This window comes from Enhydra lutris, unplaced genomic scaffold (genome assembly GCF_002288905.1).
Source record: "Enhydra lutris kenyoni isolate GAN:26980312 unplaced genomic scaffold, ASM228890v2 scaffoldscaffold31, whole genome shotgun sequence".
NCBI classification, from domain to species: Eukaryota; Metazoa; Chordata; class Mammalia; order Carnivora; family Mustelidae; genus Enhydra; species Enhydra lutris.
In genome coordinates this window covers 21,607,549-21,624,784 of record NW_019154115.1, presented here as the reverse complement: position 1 = coordinate 21,624,784, position 17,236 = coordinate 21,607,549, and the positions used below count along the sequence as shown (strand labels likewise).

General features: G+C 36.3%; 1 protein-coding gene across 2 annotated transcripts in view; it reads right to left on the bottom strand.

Annotated features, from left to right (window-relative positions):
• The window catches only part of LOC111153319 (glucuronic acid epimerase), a 121,033-nt gene that overhangs the window by 6,997 nt on the left and 96,800 nt on the right, over window positions 1-17,236 (bottom strand). Inside the window, exons 2-3 of one of the 2 annotated variants that reach the window (XM_022512266.1) lie at window positions 6,360-6,955; window positions 3,001-3,246 (exon numbers count right to left, since the gene is read on the bottom strand). In XM_022512266.1, coding sequence (XP_022367974.1) covers window positions 3,001-3,246; window positions 6,360-6,942 — 829 coding nt within the window. In that variant the 5' untranslated portion in view covers window positions 6,943-6,955. Of the gene's footprint in view, window positions 1-3,000; window positions 3,247-6,359; window positions 6,982-17,236 lie in introns of those variants that run through there. The other variant, XM_022512265.1, reaches the window with a different exon arrangement.

Sequence of the window (17,236 nt, the reverse complement as noted above, 5' to 3'; positions counted from 1 at the left end):
TCCCAATCCCCGACATGAATCAACCAACAGACAATCTTCACAATAATCCTGTAAGTCTTTTAATTTCCATTTTCTAGATACACAGAGTAGTTAAAGTAGTCAGCATCGCTCAGAGGGATCCAAATGGTAACAAATGGGATGTGAGTGTGGTTGCAGCAATCACCCTGGAAATGTAGCAGGCAAGGTCTGAGCTCTACTGAAGGTATTATGCTCTGGAGACCACTGCTTTAAATCTATTAGCAGAAAGTTTTGGGTTTTCCATTTTTTGAAATCCATGACTCCTCTTCTCTCTGAGCAGTTAAACCTGGGAGTCACTAAAAGTGTTTATTCTTGGCATACGTGGTATTGTATATTTCCCTTTAGGCAACAAAGGATGATAAACATTTAAGGACAGTCTTTAAGTCAATGTTTTCACCTGTAACACAAACCATTATCATTCATTTGTTTTAATCAACAGGAGTGAGAAGTTCTCCCTACTTAGAACCTTGAGGAATACCAAGAGATAAGGACCAGGCAAAAGAAGAGAAGATCACAAGAAGTCTGAGAAAAAATGGCTACACAGAGACAGGGGAGAGAGTGAGGTCACGGAAATGAAGTGGAGAGAGTGTTTCCCGAAACGGAGAACTAATTTAATAGAGTACGATAGGTATAAAGTTTCAGTTCATTGAATTTTAAAACTAGGCAGAGGAACAAAACATTATTTAACAAACAAAAGAATAAAAATATGATGTAGACCCATGTTCTGGTTCTTTCTTGTAGACAACTTTATTTTCTTTCAGGGAAAATAATTCAAAGCCCAAAAAGAAAAAAAATAAAAGGCCAACAGCATTTGGCCCCTGGTCCTCCAGAGACTCACCTCATGGAGGCCTATGCTTTTTTTTTTTTTTTTTTAAAGATTTTTATTTATTTGACAGACAGATCACAAGTAGGCAGAGAGGCAGGCAGAGAGAGAGAGGAGGAGGAGGCAGGCTCCTTGCTGAGCAGAGAGCCCGATGTGAGGCTCGATCCCAGGACCCTGGGACCATGACCTGAGCCGAAGGCAGAGGCTTTAACCACTGAGCCACCCAGGCGCCCCGGCCTATGCTTTTATATACAGTTCCAATTTCTTCTCAACAGCGATTCTCTGAATCTATTTCCCATTAAGTCTATAGCCTCTGAAAAGCCTCATCTCCCATATTTGTGCTTCAATACAAGTCTCACCTTTTTGATTCCCTTCCCTTCTCCTGCTCTGAGCAACTCCCATGTAATTTCAACTCACTTGCCCTCAAACACTTGGATCAAATACACCTCCAGGCATGCCCAAGATATCAAAACTAGCACCCCATTCCCACTTAGCACACTCCCACCAACAGGGAGTTCCAACTGTGAGTAGATTGTGTTCCACTAGCAGAGCGACTGTCACAGAGTTCTCTCCCCCATATACTTAAAACCACTTTAAGAAGTAGTTTTATCTCCAGCCACGGGCTGTAGAATGAAGAGGTAAAGTAAGGGTCCCTCATGTACTATAAGACTTATCATTTGTGTTCCCCAGGGCATCCAGAAGTGCACAGTGTAATCTATTGCTTTAAATAGGATAGAGTTCAAAGAACTGTTCTAGAAAATTTCCCAGCATTTGAGGAGATCAAGATGAGGACTGCTGTTTTCCACCCTAATCCAGACATTATTAATTAGTGCAAAAATAAGCTCCTTGGGTACAAACAAATGTCCTTTTGCAAAGTCTAATCCTGTTCTACATATTCTTAAACATCTCCACATACTTTCTCACCAGTCAAGCAGAGATGCCCTATGTACTGGAATATCAGAGAATACCACAGGAGAAAAGAAGTTCTAGCCACGGAATAAAAACTAAAGGTCACCCATTATTTGCACTGCATTAAGCACTCATAAATCCATTACTTAAGGCCATCTAGAATGAGTAGATTTGTATTGTGGCTTTCAAGGTCTGTGAATTACACAGTCATCAATAAAGGACAAGAGGAGAATACAGAAGAGGTCTTATAACCTTTTCTCTCATTGTATTTACCGACTGCAAGGTTGGTGGGAGGGGGGGAAGAAGTTCTGTTCTTGACAACATTTCCCCATAGAGAATTAAGCCTGAGGTGCTAACTAAAATTATTTCATTGTCTTTTTAAGTAATGGACTCATTAATTCTCATGGATATTGATTAGTAGAGAAAAATACATTACATCCTAATTAATGATACTGTCTTACTAAAAGGGGAAATGTTACATAAAGTTAATTTGATTTTATAAATGATTTTATTATTGAAATGATTTTATATGAACTTTGAGACAATCTACTACATTAACAAAACTCAATATGAGAAGCAGGCCTGGTTGTTAATGCTATAATATCTTGAAAAAATAAAAAGCTGCTGGTAAAAAAACAGGCAAAGAAAAAGGATGGGTTGTTCTATAAAGAAAAATTTCTACCTTTATGCAAAATAGTTTAAAAGTTAAATTAAATACTGTACTGAAATGCTAAAATGAACTAAGGAGCATCATTCCTGTGGGACACAGATCCCTGGAAGGAGATACATACCATGCAGTAACCTGGATCTTAATATTCAATCTATGGTTTGGCTTTTCACAAAGTAAATTTTTTTTTATAACCTTGAATTTTTAGCTGTTCTTTTTCTAGGGATTTCTTTTATTTTATTTTTAAAAAGATTTTATTTATTTATGATAGAGATAGTGAGAGAGAGAACATAAGCACTGGGGAGCTGGAGAGGGAGAAGCAGGCTCCCCGCTGGGCACGGAGCCCAATATGGGGCTTGATCCCAGGACGCTCAGATCTGAGCCGAAGGGAGGCACTTAACGACTGAGCCACCCAGGTGTCCCTTTCTAGAGATTTCACTTGGGTGACACCATTTGTTTCTTTACATAGATATAAAAGGCCTGCTAATGTGCTTTTTAAAACCATAAAGACAATTTTAAGGGAGTATCCGGTGCCATAAATCATCACAAAATTAGCAGGCACACATAATAATATATCACTTACCTGGAGCAATGAACTGTTTAACATTGGTGAATCTAGACTTATCAGCCACACTAGCCATAAAGCACCCCTTTGGCACAGTCCAATCATTAGGCTTGGTGTTTTTGTCCCTGTCTTCTGCTGTTTCATATACCTCTATGTGAGGGGGTTTCTCAGTTAGATTTTTGCTGTAATGACTTAACCCATACTGTGCAATCTGGATTGGGTAGAAATAGCCTTGAGGTCCCCACTGTGTAGATAAAGGTACACCTAAAAAATAGAGAAACAAAATAAATATCCATGTCTGGACACTTATAAGCATATTCTGAGCACCACTCTTTACTGTTTTACCTCTGGGGCATGTTACAGGCTTATCTGCAACTTTAAAGCTTCCATGTTATACCGTTTTCATAATTATTAAAAACTAGAACTAAATTAATCAGATATGAAAAACAAAATGAAGGTTTATTCACTCTCATTCAGTATTTGTTGACAGAAAGCAATGCAATGTTGCAGATTATCTTAAGGATCGACTTTTTACATGTGTAACTTTTGCTCATAGCTACAGTTGTCTTGTTTCATACAAATTTTGTACAATTTAAATAGATGTAGATAATGTTACCCCAGGGTCATCCTAAATATGAAATTTTTTAAAAGTCTGTATTAATATTCAAGATAATTACATACTCATCTCTCTCTCTAAAGTCAAGATGTGGTCTAATGCCTATCCCGTCTGACAGCTAAAGTATTTGCTTGCAGAGCCAGTTATCACTAGGCAACTTAAAGTATAAACACAGCTTGCAATTCGTTTTCATATCCTTCATGTCAAAATATAATTTTTGAGAACCAGGTGTGTTTTTTTTTTAATGAATTAAAATTGCACGCTGAACCACAGATTTTTGACATAACTCATTAATGGATTACCTCTTCTAAGGTCCTAAGCAAAACTTTTAAATGTTTGGTATTAGTGTTTTAGTAATTTTCTACATGGGAAATACAATGATATGACATTGCACAGAATATTGTATTGTTGCATCATGGTCTATGTGTTGAGAGATAAGCTCTTCTCTGTAGTTCTTAAATAAATTAACAAGCATCAGATGGGCACAGCAGAAGCTAAGAACCTACAAAACCATATGGTGATGTAGTTTCAAAACAATTTAAGGATTTAGGAACCATAAGGGCTAAGAAACCTAGGCTAGATAAGCTCCTGACTTGTATTTTTTTTTCCAAGAGGAGGCTTTTTTTCCTCCAAAATTCAAAGCATTATTTTCATTTAATGAAAGGAAGGTTTATACAATATCTCATTAAAGATGGATGAAAATTGTAACAATGTGCAACCAGCATAACAACTGATAGACTGATCAATGAACAAGAATAGTAGGCCAGAAACCTACTCTGCTATTCAAAATGCTCTACATAACAATAAATACTGCATCATGAATCACTGGGGAAAAAAGATCATTCAATACATGTGAAAAGAAAAATCTGAAATTATACCCTGACCTTAAACCATATACCAAGATATAAATCAATTTGGTTGGCCTAAAGAGTTGAATGTAAAAAAACACAACCCTAATAAAACTATTAGAGAAAGTACAGATGAAAAGCTGATCATGGTATAGCAATGACTTTTTCAGCATAAAAGTAAAAGTAAAAAAAAAAAAAAAATTAAAAAAGTCTATAAGTTCACCAAATAGAACTAAAAACTTCTAAAACTAACAAATCATAAGTAAAATGAAAGACAATCAAATTGAAGAAAATAGCTTTAACAAGTGTGACAAAGTATCATTATATTACTATATATATAAAAGTTCACATGACTATAGAACCCACTAATCACATTAGAAAAGGGGGAAAGATTTTATGATGATTAGAAGCATATGAAAAGGGTATGTGGCCTCACTGATGGTTACAGAAAGTGAATGATGAGATCCCTTTGTAAACAACAGATTAAAAAACAATGTTCCATGACAGCAAGAGTGGGGTGACAAGAACACCCTTACACTCTGCTCCTGGAGGTACAAGTAGGTTCATTCAACCTATTGGGAAAGCAGTTTAGCAAAACAGTTCAATTTATATTATTTGACATGGCAGTTTATTTCTTAGGCAATTACTCCTAGACTATAATTAAAATAGCAAACAATGAACATGAATATCTATACCATTACATATAAAAGTAAAAAAACTGGAAAGGACCTAAGTAGCCAACTAAAGAGAAAGGCTGCAAGTATTACATGTACCACAGCATATTTTTACTGTGAATACTAGTCCTTAAAATATTCAAGAACAAGGGGAAATAATCAAGATATTTTAGATGAAAAAAGGAGAATATAAAATTGACTATACAGTATGATCCCAACTTGTTTAAAAAATGTATCTCTATAACAACAACAAAAAGATTGGAAAAGCAATCAAAATATTATTTAACAAAGGTTATGGGTATTTTTTACTTTTTCTTTAGCATCTAAACATCTATAAAATTAATATGAAGAAGTTTGGTGACAGATATCTTTGAAGTATATAAATATCATTACAAGTATGTTGTGTAAGTATCATTACAACTATGTTAAGACATAGGACTACATACAAAGACCTCCAGAGAATATGCAAAAACGGTAATAATTATCTTGAAGTGGTATGAATATAAGTGAATTTGGCCCTTTCTTCTTATGAACATTTGGTAAAGACATTACAAAAAACTTAAAAAATGAAGATATTGAAATCACATTTTATAGAATGAGGAAAATAAAATTTAAACTAAGCAATTTCAAAACACACTAAGCTCCTTCTTCTGGTTAAATGATAGATTTTAAAGTCAAATTCAATTTGGCTTTCCGATCAATCTTAGGTTACTGATTATACCCATAAGATCTGAGAAACAATATGTAGTAGATTATAGGAGTGTAGTATACAAGATCAGAGAAGATGGTGCCTATGTGTTATCTTGTTCTGAAGACTTTAAACCTCCATCCAGAGATGATACCTGGCTAATGTGGTAACAAGACTGCATCAGTACATACGTAGGTCCATTGGTCTCTCCTGTTCCCATCTCCTCTCACAGGACAATAACTGTGCATTTTAATGCAAAATTTTTGGAGATGCTGTGCCTTTAACTCACTGGTGAGAATTTCAGATGTTATGGAAGGTTAATGGAATAATCCTATTTGATCAGGTATGATCTTCTTGCAGCCCTTAAATCACATCATCTAGAAAACTGCCCCAGGTTCAGACTTTACCTCTTCCTCCTTGCGAAGTCAGAGCGACAGATGGTCTCTTGATAGTAAGCTATGTATGTTCTTGCTAGGTAATTAACACCTACAACTTTTTATTCCTTAACACAATCAGGATGGAAAAATGCAGTGGAGCAGACAGATACCAACCTTCAACCCCGCTTATGCACTTGACTCTGTCCCGGACTTCCACATTGTAGCCTTCAAAGGACATAAACACACCATCAGGGTGATATGGGGCTCTCTGTGCATAGACTTTGGAATAGCTATGAGAGAATTCAAACCGATCATAGCCATCATACTGAACCACCTTTCCATATACGTCAAAATATTTCTCTACCCAAGTGAATGGAAGAAAGACTTCATTTCCCTCTCGTCTTCCTTTAATTGTATGTTCATCATTTATGAGACAGTCAATTTCTTCATATTTGAGCCCTAACACCTTGCTTCCCCCATTGCTGTTGAAGCTTCCAACAATGGGGGGTGCTTTTTGCTGTTCCTGAGGGAATGCTTCCTCAGACTGTTTGACCATGTGGTTCACATAGTTGTTACTCTCAGATGCTGCTGCTCTTTTTTCTAATCCATCCACTCTGAAGCCACTACTCAAGTGCCGTGGAAACTGGGTTGCTTTATCGCTGGAACATTTATTCCACAAAAGTACTGTGACCAAAGTGAAGAGTGTACAGATGATAATCAAAGTCTTATAGTTGACCCGAGCTGCCAAGCAACGCATATTCAGACCATACCTATGGAGGCAAGAAGAAAAATTCATGCAAAGATGTACTGCAGACATTTCATAGGATAAGGTTTTATTTTTTTACATTGAACCGCAATAAGGCAATTTATTCACTGTAGTAATCTGATCAGATTTAAAATTACTAACTCAAACTTTTTAGCAGAGACAAAGAAAAGGCAAGAGGAGCTTTCCCCTCTTAAAATACATAGCGTGACCCTTTAAAACAGGTATAGGCTTTCTGTTTGTGACTCTCTTTGGATCTTAGTAATTGTTTCAAAGTCTCTGGGCCAAAAGAAATATCTAATAGTTTCATTTATTAAGTAGTTGGGTCCGAACAACTTAATGCATTATTTTTGTCCCAACAAGCTGGCTGTTTGAAAAAACATAATGATATTAAGGTAAACACTGACATCCATGTTGCCAAATCCAACAGTGGATTTTTAGTGCTCATCCTACTTGATCTCTCAGCAGCATGAATAGTCAATGACTCTTTCCTACCAGAAACACTTTCTTCTCATGGCTTCTAGGGCACCATCTTCTTGTGGTTCTCCTTATACGTCACTGGCTGCTCCTCCTCAGTCATCTCTGATCATTCTTTCTCATCTCCCTGAACCTTAAGTGTTAGTGTGCTTTAGAGTCTCAGTCCTCACACTTTTTTATCTCTATTCACTCCTGTGATCTCACACACTCTCATGGCTTTAAATATACTTTATATGCTGACTACTTCTAAAATTCCATCTCTAAGCCAGACCTTTCTTCAGAACTACAGACACATGTATCTAAGTGCCAATACAAGCAACTGACATCTTTACTTGGAGGTCAAATGGACTTCTGTAACATCTAAAACAACTCCCAGTCTTTCCCCTCATTCTGTTTCTCTTTTCCTACTGTTCAGACCAGAAACCTCTACTCCTTTTTTGATCACCTCATATCCAATCAGTCAGGAAATGTTGTTGGCTCTACCTTCAAATAAAACCTAGAATCTGACCTCTTTCCCCCAACTCCACAATTACCACCACATTCGAGCCACTGTCCTCTTTTACTTGGAATACTGCAGTGATGTCCAAACTGGTCTCATTATTTCTATCCTTGCTCTACTATTCTACCCCCAATATTCTACTCACCAATAACCATTAGAATGATGCTTTTAAATATAAGCCAGACCATGTCACTCCAGTCATTATGGGAGAAGAATCTGATGCTGTTGCCCCTGCTGGCCATATGGTGTATCAGCCAGCTGTGACAGCAATTAAAAAATAGTCCTCAATTGCCTGTTGCTGGGGGTCATTGGGAACTATGGAAATTACAGAATCGGTCTCCTTATTGTTTGCTGTAGTAACTCTATAATTTATTTTATGGTATAAATCCAAAACTACTTACTTTACTGTTTCTAATTCTTCATCCTTTTTTCCCCCTCAATAAACCCTTTTGTCAGCAGTGAGATTTAAAAAAAAAAAAAAAAAAAAATCAAACCCCCAAATGAAAATATTGAGTGAAACATTACACAATAATTTTCTATTTTTTAAAGAAAGCTGATGGTAAAAGTGTAATTCTCTATCTATCGTAAGCTTACACCCAATGTGGGGCTTGAACTCATGACCTCCAAGATCAAGAGTTGCAGGCTCTACAGACTGACCCAGCCAGGCATCCCTCACTCATTTCTTTTAATTCCAAGAGAAGGTACCTTTGAGTTCTTGTATGTCTAAAAAAACCTTCAGTCTGCTCTTACCTTTGATTAACAGTTTGGTAAGATACAGAATCCCTGGTTATACATTATTTTGACAAGTTGTAGGTAATGTTTTATTGTCTTAAAGCATTAAGAGAACTACTGATGACTTGATTTCAGTTTGATACTTGTCACTTTGTACATGGTTTTCCTCTGGATCTTTGTCCTTGGAATTCAGCTTCCCAGAAAGAAGTACATTATATTTGATTCACTATTTCAGCACTTGCTGTGCCCTATTGATCTGAAAACTTGTGTTCTCTTATTCTTGTTTAATGAGTATAGTATCTTCCTGCAGCCCTTAGAGTTCACTTCTTGTTACGTTCTCTCTGATTAGCTCTATTTTCTCCAGTAGCAATTTTCCTGATTATCTTAGTCTCTCTTTCATGCCATCAGTTTTCCTCACATCCCTGGTGATCTTGGTTGCTCATTTGTATTTACATCTGAATGACCCATTAGCCAACACAGATTCCTCTACCATTGTGCAGATGGTCTGATTTTTGGCTAGACTGTCTCCTGAGGACTCTGTGTGGGGTAGGTATAGGCTGACTGGCAGTATTCCTTTAGGGTGCATGGGTAGGGAGCCAGCAGGCCCTCCTAAATGCCAAAATGATGGAGTTTTTCTTTTGTTCTGGAGACATAACTTGTACTCTAGAAGCCTTAGCTTTGCCCAGCTTCTCTAAAGAACTCTGCTTGATGTTTTGCTTGGGGTTCATGCCTGTTATCAATAGTCCAAGTGCAGGGATGAGAATGGTATAGGGAGATGAGAGGGTAGAGTTGTACCTTCTAGTACTTGAATAGAGATCCAGAAATCTGTTCAGTTATCACTCTTTCGTAGTCTTCCTCCTTACTGTTAATGGTTTCTTCGTTTCTTATTTCTATACATTTTATTTCAGTAGGGCATCAGGAGGGGAAAAGGCAAAGACAGGGTTTGATCCATCTGGGAAATCTTACACAGATTTAAGAGGCAGAATCCAGTAACACTTTTATCATCTGCATTATGACTATGAGAAAATGTTTTGAATGCTAAAAAACCAAAGCGTGGTACAAGGAAACCTTCAGAAGTCATACATTTATAAAGGATTTCCTTATATTGCAGTACAGACAAACCAGTAACACTAAACGGTATTTATTTAAAAAAAGCAATCCTTCTTTAAGCATTCCTTAAAAACACTTATGTGTTAACATTTGAATCATTTGTTAGCTATACCTAACATTTAGATCAATTGAAATAGAAATATAAAGATTTTTGTCCCATTCTGAGAGGTGCCCTTCCTCCATGACTCAAATGAGAACAAACCTGCTTATGGAACTATACTACCATTACAATGAGACACATGATGGGAAAGTAAAGAAAAATGAAAATGAAAAGCTTTCATTTCAAAAATGAAAATGAAAAGCTTACAAAAAGAAATGATGGCTTCTTAGCGAAATGGATGATTTCTCTAAAGTCTAGGGCCTTGTTATGCCAGAAAATAAAGAAAACTTTCAAACATCAATGAGATCATAACCAGGGGATCAAAAAACCAGCAGGATATATAGAAAATGAGATTGGAAACACTGGTAATTACTGAAACTGAAAGATATGTTGAAGGTTCACTACATTATTCTCTATACTTTGAGTATTTCCATAATTAAAAACATAGGTATCACAGCAAAAAGATACAAGAATCAGCCTGACAGATCCTTTTCCCCCTAAGTCAAAGTTGTAAGAATTATGACTGATGTTGACTGAAATACACTAAAACAATAAAAATCCATGAGTCTACAATGATACTAAAAAAAAGAGAACCAGAAAAACAAATCAAACAAAACAAAACAAAAACCAACCTTATATCATCTTCTGACTGAGATGGTTAAAATTGGTAACTAAGTGAAATTATTTATTTATCTATCTGGACTTTTTAAGAGAACGAACCAATAGCTCCAGATGATAAATAATTCCTGTTACAGAAGAAGGGTGGCTAATGATGTAAAAGAAAAATGGTAAAAATATCAGAAAATTAGCATTATGTGATTCCTCATGAAATTTACTAATTTAGACAAGTATTATATTCAGGTATATGTTTGATAGGGACCTAGAGATTCATACGGTGCAAAGTAACACCAAATACATTATTTTCTAGTAGCAAGATTAAAAAGCTGAAACTCTACAACGAAGGGATCAAATTCATTACCCTAATTTAGTGCTCAAATTCAGTCTCATTAATGGTGACTCATCCAGATACTGTGTTTTTTGATGAGTTAAAATAAAAAGTAAATAACCTATCATATATCCCAGTGAAAAATGTTTAATATGGATCCCTGAGGCCTTACAATTTGACTTTTAATTAATAGGAAATACAAGAGATAGAGGAACAAGTTAAATGCACACGCATCCAGACACATCTTTTTCTTTTCAAGATATATTTATTTATTTATTTGAGAAAGAGAATGAGCGAGCAAGTGTGCATGTGAGTCGGAGGAGGGACAGAAGGAAAGGGAGAGAGAATCCTCAAGCAGACTCCCACTGAGCACAGAGCTGGATGCGGAGCTCCATCCCAGGACCTTGAGATCATGACCTGAGCCAAAACCAAGAGATGGCCACTTAACTGAGTCACCTAGGTACCCATCAACCAGACACATCTAGAAGGCAAGACATCTTGCAGGAGAGCTGGCCCTGTCCCCTCAATAAGTCAGTGGTATGAAAAGAAGAAGGGGACTAGGTCAGATTTTTTTTCCCAAAGAGACTTATTAGGGCATAGGACAACCAGATGTGAGACGTGGTCCTCCACTGGGAAATGTGACTGTAGACTTGAAGACGGAAGGATGTAGAGAGATTGTTAATTGAAAAAAAGAGGCACAAACACACTAGAATGATCTCACTTTAGTAAAACAACACACACATTTCCTTATTTACTGGGTTTTAAAAATCATTAACATAGAAAATTAGGTCAAAGTCACCTTTGTTAAAATATTAGTGGAAAGGTAAATTTTAAGTTTAAAATGTCTACAGATATTTAGTTTTCAAAATATAGGAGAAACAAGGATGGAAAAAAAAGAAAACTCTGAGTATTGACATGCACTATTAACTACCAAGTAGGTTTATTTAAAGGTAAACATGATTAATTTTATTATAATGTTGCTCAAATTATAGAAAACTAACCAGAAACTTTAAAATTTCAGAAAGTAGACTGTACTGACATTTTGCTAGTACAGTAACAACAGGACCTGTAACAGACCAAACCAGGGTTTTCTGCTGAGTGGTGATAAGCCTCCTACTTACTTTAAAGCTTTTGCCACATCTATAAACCAGCTTAACCTTTCAAGTTAAAAAAAAAAAAAGGTTTAAAAAAATCAGTAAATTCAAAAACCTTGAAACCTCATGTACCGTAGACCCTAAAGATTTACTTCATTAGAAACATAATCCAATAAAAATTGATTTTAGTATCTTTAGAGATCTAAAACAGAAAATAACATTCAGTAAGTATCATAAAGAAACTGTGGAATAATTTCTTTGCAGAAATGGTTAAAAATGAGGGAAAGCAAAATATAACTTAGTTATCCTTTGGGAAAGCAAACTGTCCTCTTCTAAAATGATTTGCAATTCAAAAAACTCCTGTGGCGTAGATACTTCTACTTCTCAAATTCACTTTTCTAACTGAATATTTCAAGTAACCAAGTCATTCAAAACATTAAATCATGGATATCACCCTGAGTTTTTAAACTATGAAGATCATATTGCAGTTAAGAACATTTAAATAAATTCATAAAAGATTTCATTGAAAGAAACTTCTTTCCACTGATTAACGTAGACCACGGCTTACTTGATCATTATTTTCTCTTATTTACTTAGGTATCTGACAATTTGTATTTCTTATAATGCTTTGGTACCAAGTAAACAGAAAAGTAGTTGTGCAGTATTTACTCAAACTGACTGACTCATTCAATCAGCATCTATTCGGCACCTATTCCTGTCCCTAAAGGCCAGATTATTGGGAAATATGCACATAAAAACAATAATGATGAGACAAGAATTGTAAAAAAGTTACATACAACATGCTATGATACACAGAGAAGGAACTCTCCCTTAATTTTGTAAGGTGTTAAGGAAAGCCTCAAGGTGGAATGAATACACACTGACAACTAAGCATGCTCCCAAATCAGGTATCTGCACTTGCCATGCCCTCTGCCTAGCACTGTTTCCCCAGGTATCCACTTGGCTTGCTCCCTTACTTCTTCAGGTCACTGCTTAAGTGTTAATTAATCAGAGAGGCCTTACTTCCCTGACCATTCTATCTAAAACAGTATGTCTCACCCCAACATCCTCTCTGGTCTTTACTCAGCTTTATACTTCTTCATAGCATTTACCACACTTGGTATTATACATATTTAGCTTATTATCTGTCTCCAATCCACTAGAATCTAAGCTCCGTGAGGACTGGAATTTTGCTTCTCCTGGTCACTGCTGGATCCCCAGTGCCTAGAAATGTATCCGGTTCATAGTAAGCATTCAATAAAGATTTGTTGAATGAATGAGTACTGTAAGTATGCAATTTTATTTTATTTAAGGATTTTATTTATTCATTTGAGAGGAGATAAAACTGGAGTGAGGGACAGAGGGAGAGGGGCAAGCAGACTCCCTGCTGAGTGACGTTGGGGCGGGATCCCACGACTCTGAGATCACGACCTGATCTGAAATCAGAGTGCGACACTTAACCGACCGAGCCACCCAGGCACCCCAAGTATGCAATTTTAACAAATAATAGCTTTGTTTTCCTTCCCGTATTTGGGTACACTGAAATCATAATCCAAATAAAAATGAACATAACTGAGACAACAGAATATGGACTGTGATGCTGTATATTAGCCAACTCGTTAAAATAGATTTACAATTTAATTACTGCTGTTAGAAATGTTCCATCTGTTTACTGCTTGATAGACCAAGACTTAAATTACACAGTCAAATGGTTGAGTACTCTGTGATAGCTCTGACATAATAGAGAAGTGCCTACTATTTTTGGTGGTCAGGACTCTTCCAGGAATGTAAAACAAATAGTATTCTCATTATGAAGGACAAGATGAGAAGGTAACTTTGCTATCCCATTTTTTTTTTCAAATATTAAGGTTAAAATAATCTATGCTACATCTGGCTCACAATGCTTCAAATAAGGTTATATTTCTAGGCAAACACCCTGAAGAAATTGAGTAGGGGATATAGAGTACACAGGCATACGTCAGAGATACTATAGGTTAGGTTCCAGAACACTGTAATAAACCAAATATCACAATACAACAAGTAAAATAATTTTTTAGTTTCCCAGTGCATGTGAGTTTGAGTACACTGTTAATAGACTAATATGCTTAGTAGACTACAATGTAGTCTGTTAAGTATACAACAGCATTATGTCTAAAAAACCACGAACATACCTCAATTTTAAGACACTTTATTGCTAAAAAATGCTAACCATCAGCTAGCCATCATATAAGCTTTCAATGAGTCATAATCTTTGCTGGTGGAGGGTCTTGCCTTGATGTTGATGGCTGCTGACTGGTCAGGGTGGTGGGTGCTGAAGGCTGGGGTGGCTGTGACAATTTCTTAAAATAAGACAACAGTGAAGTTCACATCACTTGACTCTCCCTTTCACAAATGATTTCTCTGCAGCATGTGATGTTTTTGATAGCATTGCCCCACAGAACTCCTTTCAAAACTGGAGCCAATCCTCTCAAATCCTGCTGTTGCTCTACCAACTAACTTTATGTTATATTCTAAATCCTTTGTTGTCATTTCAACAATCTTCACCAGAGTAGATTCCATTTAAGAAACCACCTTTTTACTTATCCATAAGAAGCAACTCCTCATCTGTTACAGTTTTATCATGAAATTGTCACAATTCAGTCCCATCTACAGGCTCCACTTCTAATTCCAGGTCTCTTGCTATTTCGGCCACATCTGCAGTTACTTCCTTCACTTAAGTCTTGAACCTTTCAAAGTCCTCCATGAGGGATGGAAAACACTTCTTTCAAACTCCTGTTAATGTTGGTGTTTTGACCTTCCCCATGAATCATGAGTGCTTTTAATCCCATTTAGAAAGCTAAATTCTTTCCAGAAGGTTTTCAATTTACTGTGCCCATATCTATCAGAGGAATCACTACCTATGGCAGCTATAGCTTTATGAAATGTATTTAACTTTTTTTTTTTTTTTTAAGAGAGAGAGAGAGAGAGAGATCGTGGGCATAAGAAGCAGGGCAGGGGCAGAGAGAGGGAAAGAGAGAATTATAAGCAGGCTCCATGCTCAGCATGGAGCCCAACTCAGGGCTCTATCTCTGGACTCTGAGATAATGACCTAAGCCAAAAGTCAACACTTAAGCCAAGAGTCAGACACTTAACTGAGCCATCCAAGAGACTCTGAAACGTATTTCTTAAAATAATAAGACCAGGAAGTTGAAATTCCTCTTGATCCATGGGCTACAGAATAGTTGTGTTTGCAGGCATAAAAACATTAACCTAATTATACATCTCCATCAGAGTTTTTGGGTGACCAGGTGCATTCTCAGTGAACAGTAATATTTTGAAAGGAATCCCCCCCCCAAACAGTAGGTCTCAACAGTGGGCTTAAAAATAAAATTCAGTAAATTGTGTTGTAAACAGATGTGCTGTGATCTAAGCTTTGTTGTTCCATTTACAGAGCACAGGCAGAGTACATTTAGCTAATTCTTAAGGCCCCAAGGATTTTCATAATGGTAAATGACTATTGGCTTTAACTTTAAGTCACCAGCTGCATTAGCTCCTAAGCAGTCAGCCAGCCTGTCCTTTGAAGTTTCAAGGTCAGGCATTGACTTCTCTCTAGCTATGAAAGTCTGAGATGGCATCTTCTTCGTATAAGGCTGTTTCATCAATATTGAAAACCTGTTATCTAGTATACCCACTTTCATTAATTATCTTAGCTAGATCTTCTGGGTAACTTGCTGCAGCTTCCGTATCAAGACTTGCTGCTTGACCTAGCACTTTTATGTTATGGATACAGCTTCTTTCCTTACATATCGTGAACCAACCTTTCCTAGCTTCAAACTTCTCTTTTGCAGCATCATCATCTCTCAGCCTATGTAGAACTGCAGAGTTAGGCCTTGCTCTGGATTAAGCTGTGGCTTAAGGAAATGTTGTAGCTGGTTTGATCTTTAATCCTGACCACTAAAACTTTCTCCATATCAGCAATAAGGCTATATTACTTCTTATCACTTGTATGTTCACTGGAGTAGCACTTTTAACTTTCTTCAAGAACTTTTCCTTTGCATTCACAGCTTGGCTGACTTGTTTGGCCCAAGAGGTCTAGATTTTGGCCTGTCTCTGCTTCAACATGTATTCCTTATTGAGCTTAACTTCTAGCTTTTAAAATGAGAGACATATGACTGTTACTTTCACTTGAAAACTTAGACATTGCAGGGTTTTAACTGACCTAATTTTGATATTGTTGTTTTAGGGAACAGGGAGACCCAAGGAGGGGAAGAAGGAATGGCCAGTTCGTGGAGCAGTCAGAACATACACAACATTTATCAATTAAGTTTGCTGTGTTATATGGACATGGTACATGGAGCCCCAAAACAATTACAATAATAACATCAAAGATCACTGATCACAGATCACCATAATAAACTAAAATAATTTAAGATATTGTGAGAGTTACCAAAATGTAACCCAGACACAAGAAGTAAGCAAATGCTATTGGGAAAGTGGCACCCATAGACTTCCTCAACACAGAGTTACCACAAACTTTCATTTAAACAAACAAACAAACAAACAAACTGCAATATAAATGAAGGGCAATAAAATGAAACACAGTAAAATGAGGTACGCCTGTATCACATGATTCACATTTTACAGATGAAGGGACTAGGATATAATAGCCCACAAGAGAGTCACTATAGACAGGGACAAAGCCAAGACAGGTGAGAACTTAAATGTGGTTAAAAATTGTGTTTCTTTGTATATTACAGATGATAAAACAAATAGGCTTTGTAACGTTAAGTAATTTAACCTAAGGTACATGATGTTCACTTGAAATTTTAACTCATTTGTTTGACTCCAAACACTGTGCTCTGATGTGCCATAAAGTATCTTTGACCAATTACATATTATATTTCAGAAGCTGAATACTATCCTTCCCCAGAAGATATTCTGATTTGTAACAGGTTACCAGATTGTGAATTGGACCCACCATCAACGGTCTTATTTTAGACACAGTTGATTTTGACCATGAATCAACAGTCCACATAGATACACAGTATTAGGAAATACTATTTAGGAAATAATATTTCCTAAAAACACAATTTTAGGAAAAGTTACCTATTTATTCTAAAAATTTACTGATATTTGAATGAAGGTACTGGAATTTTTAAATTTTCTTCAATATAATTATTTGACATTAATATTAGAAAAGAATAGAAATGAGTCATAATTATGAATATACATGTATATATATCATCCAATAAAGATACCTGCTCTCCACATGTATTCGAATAATTAAGCCCTTGCAAATAGGATCTCCGGAGCCCCACAAATCCAGCAACAGCTTACAAATGCATTACAAT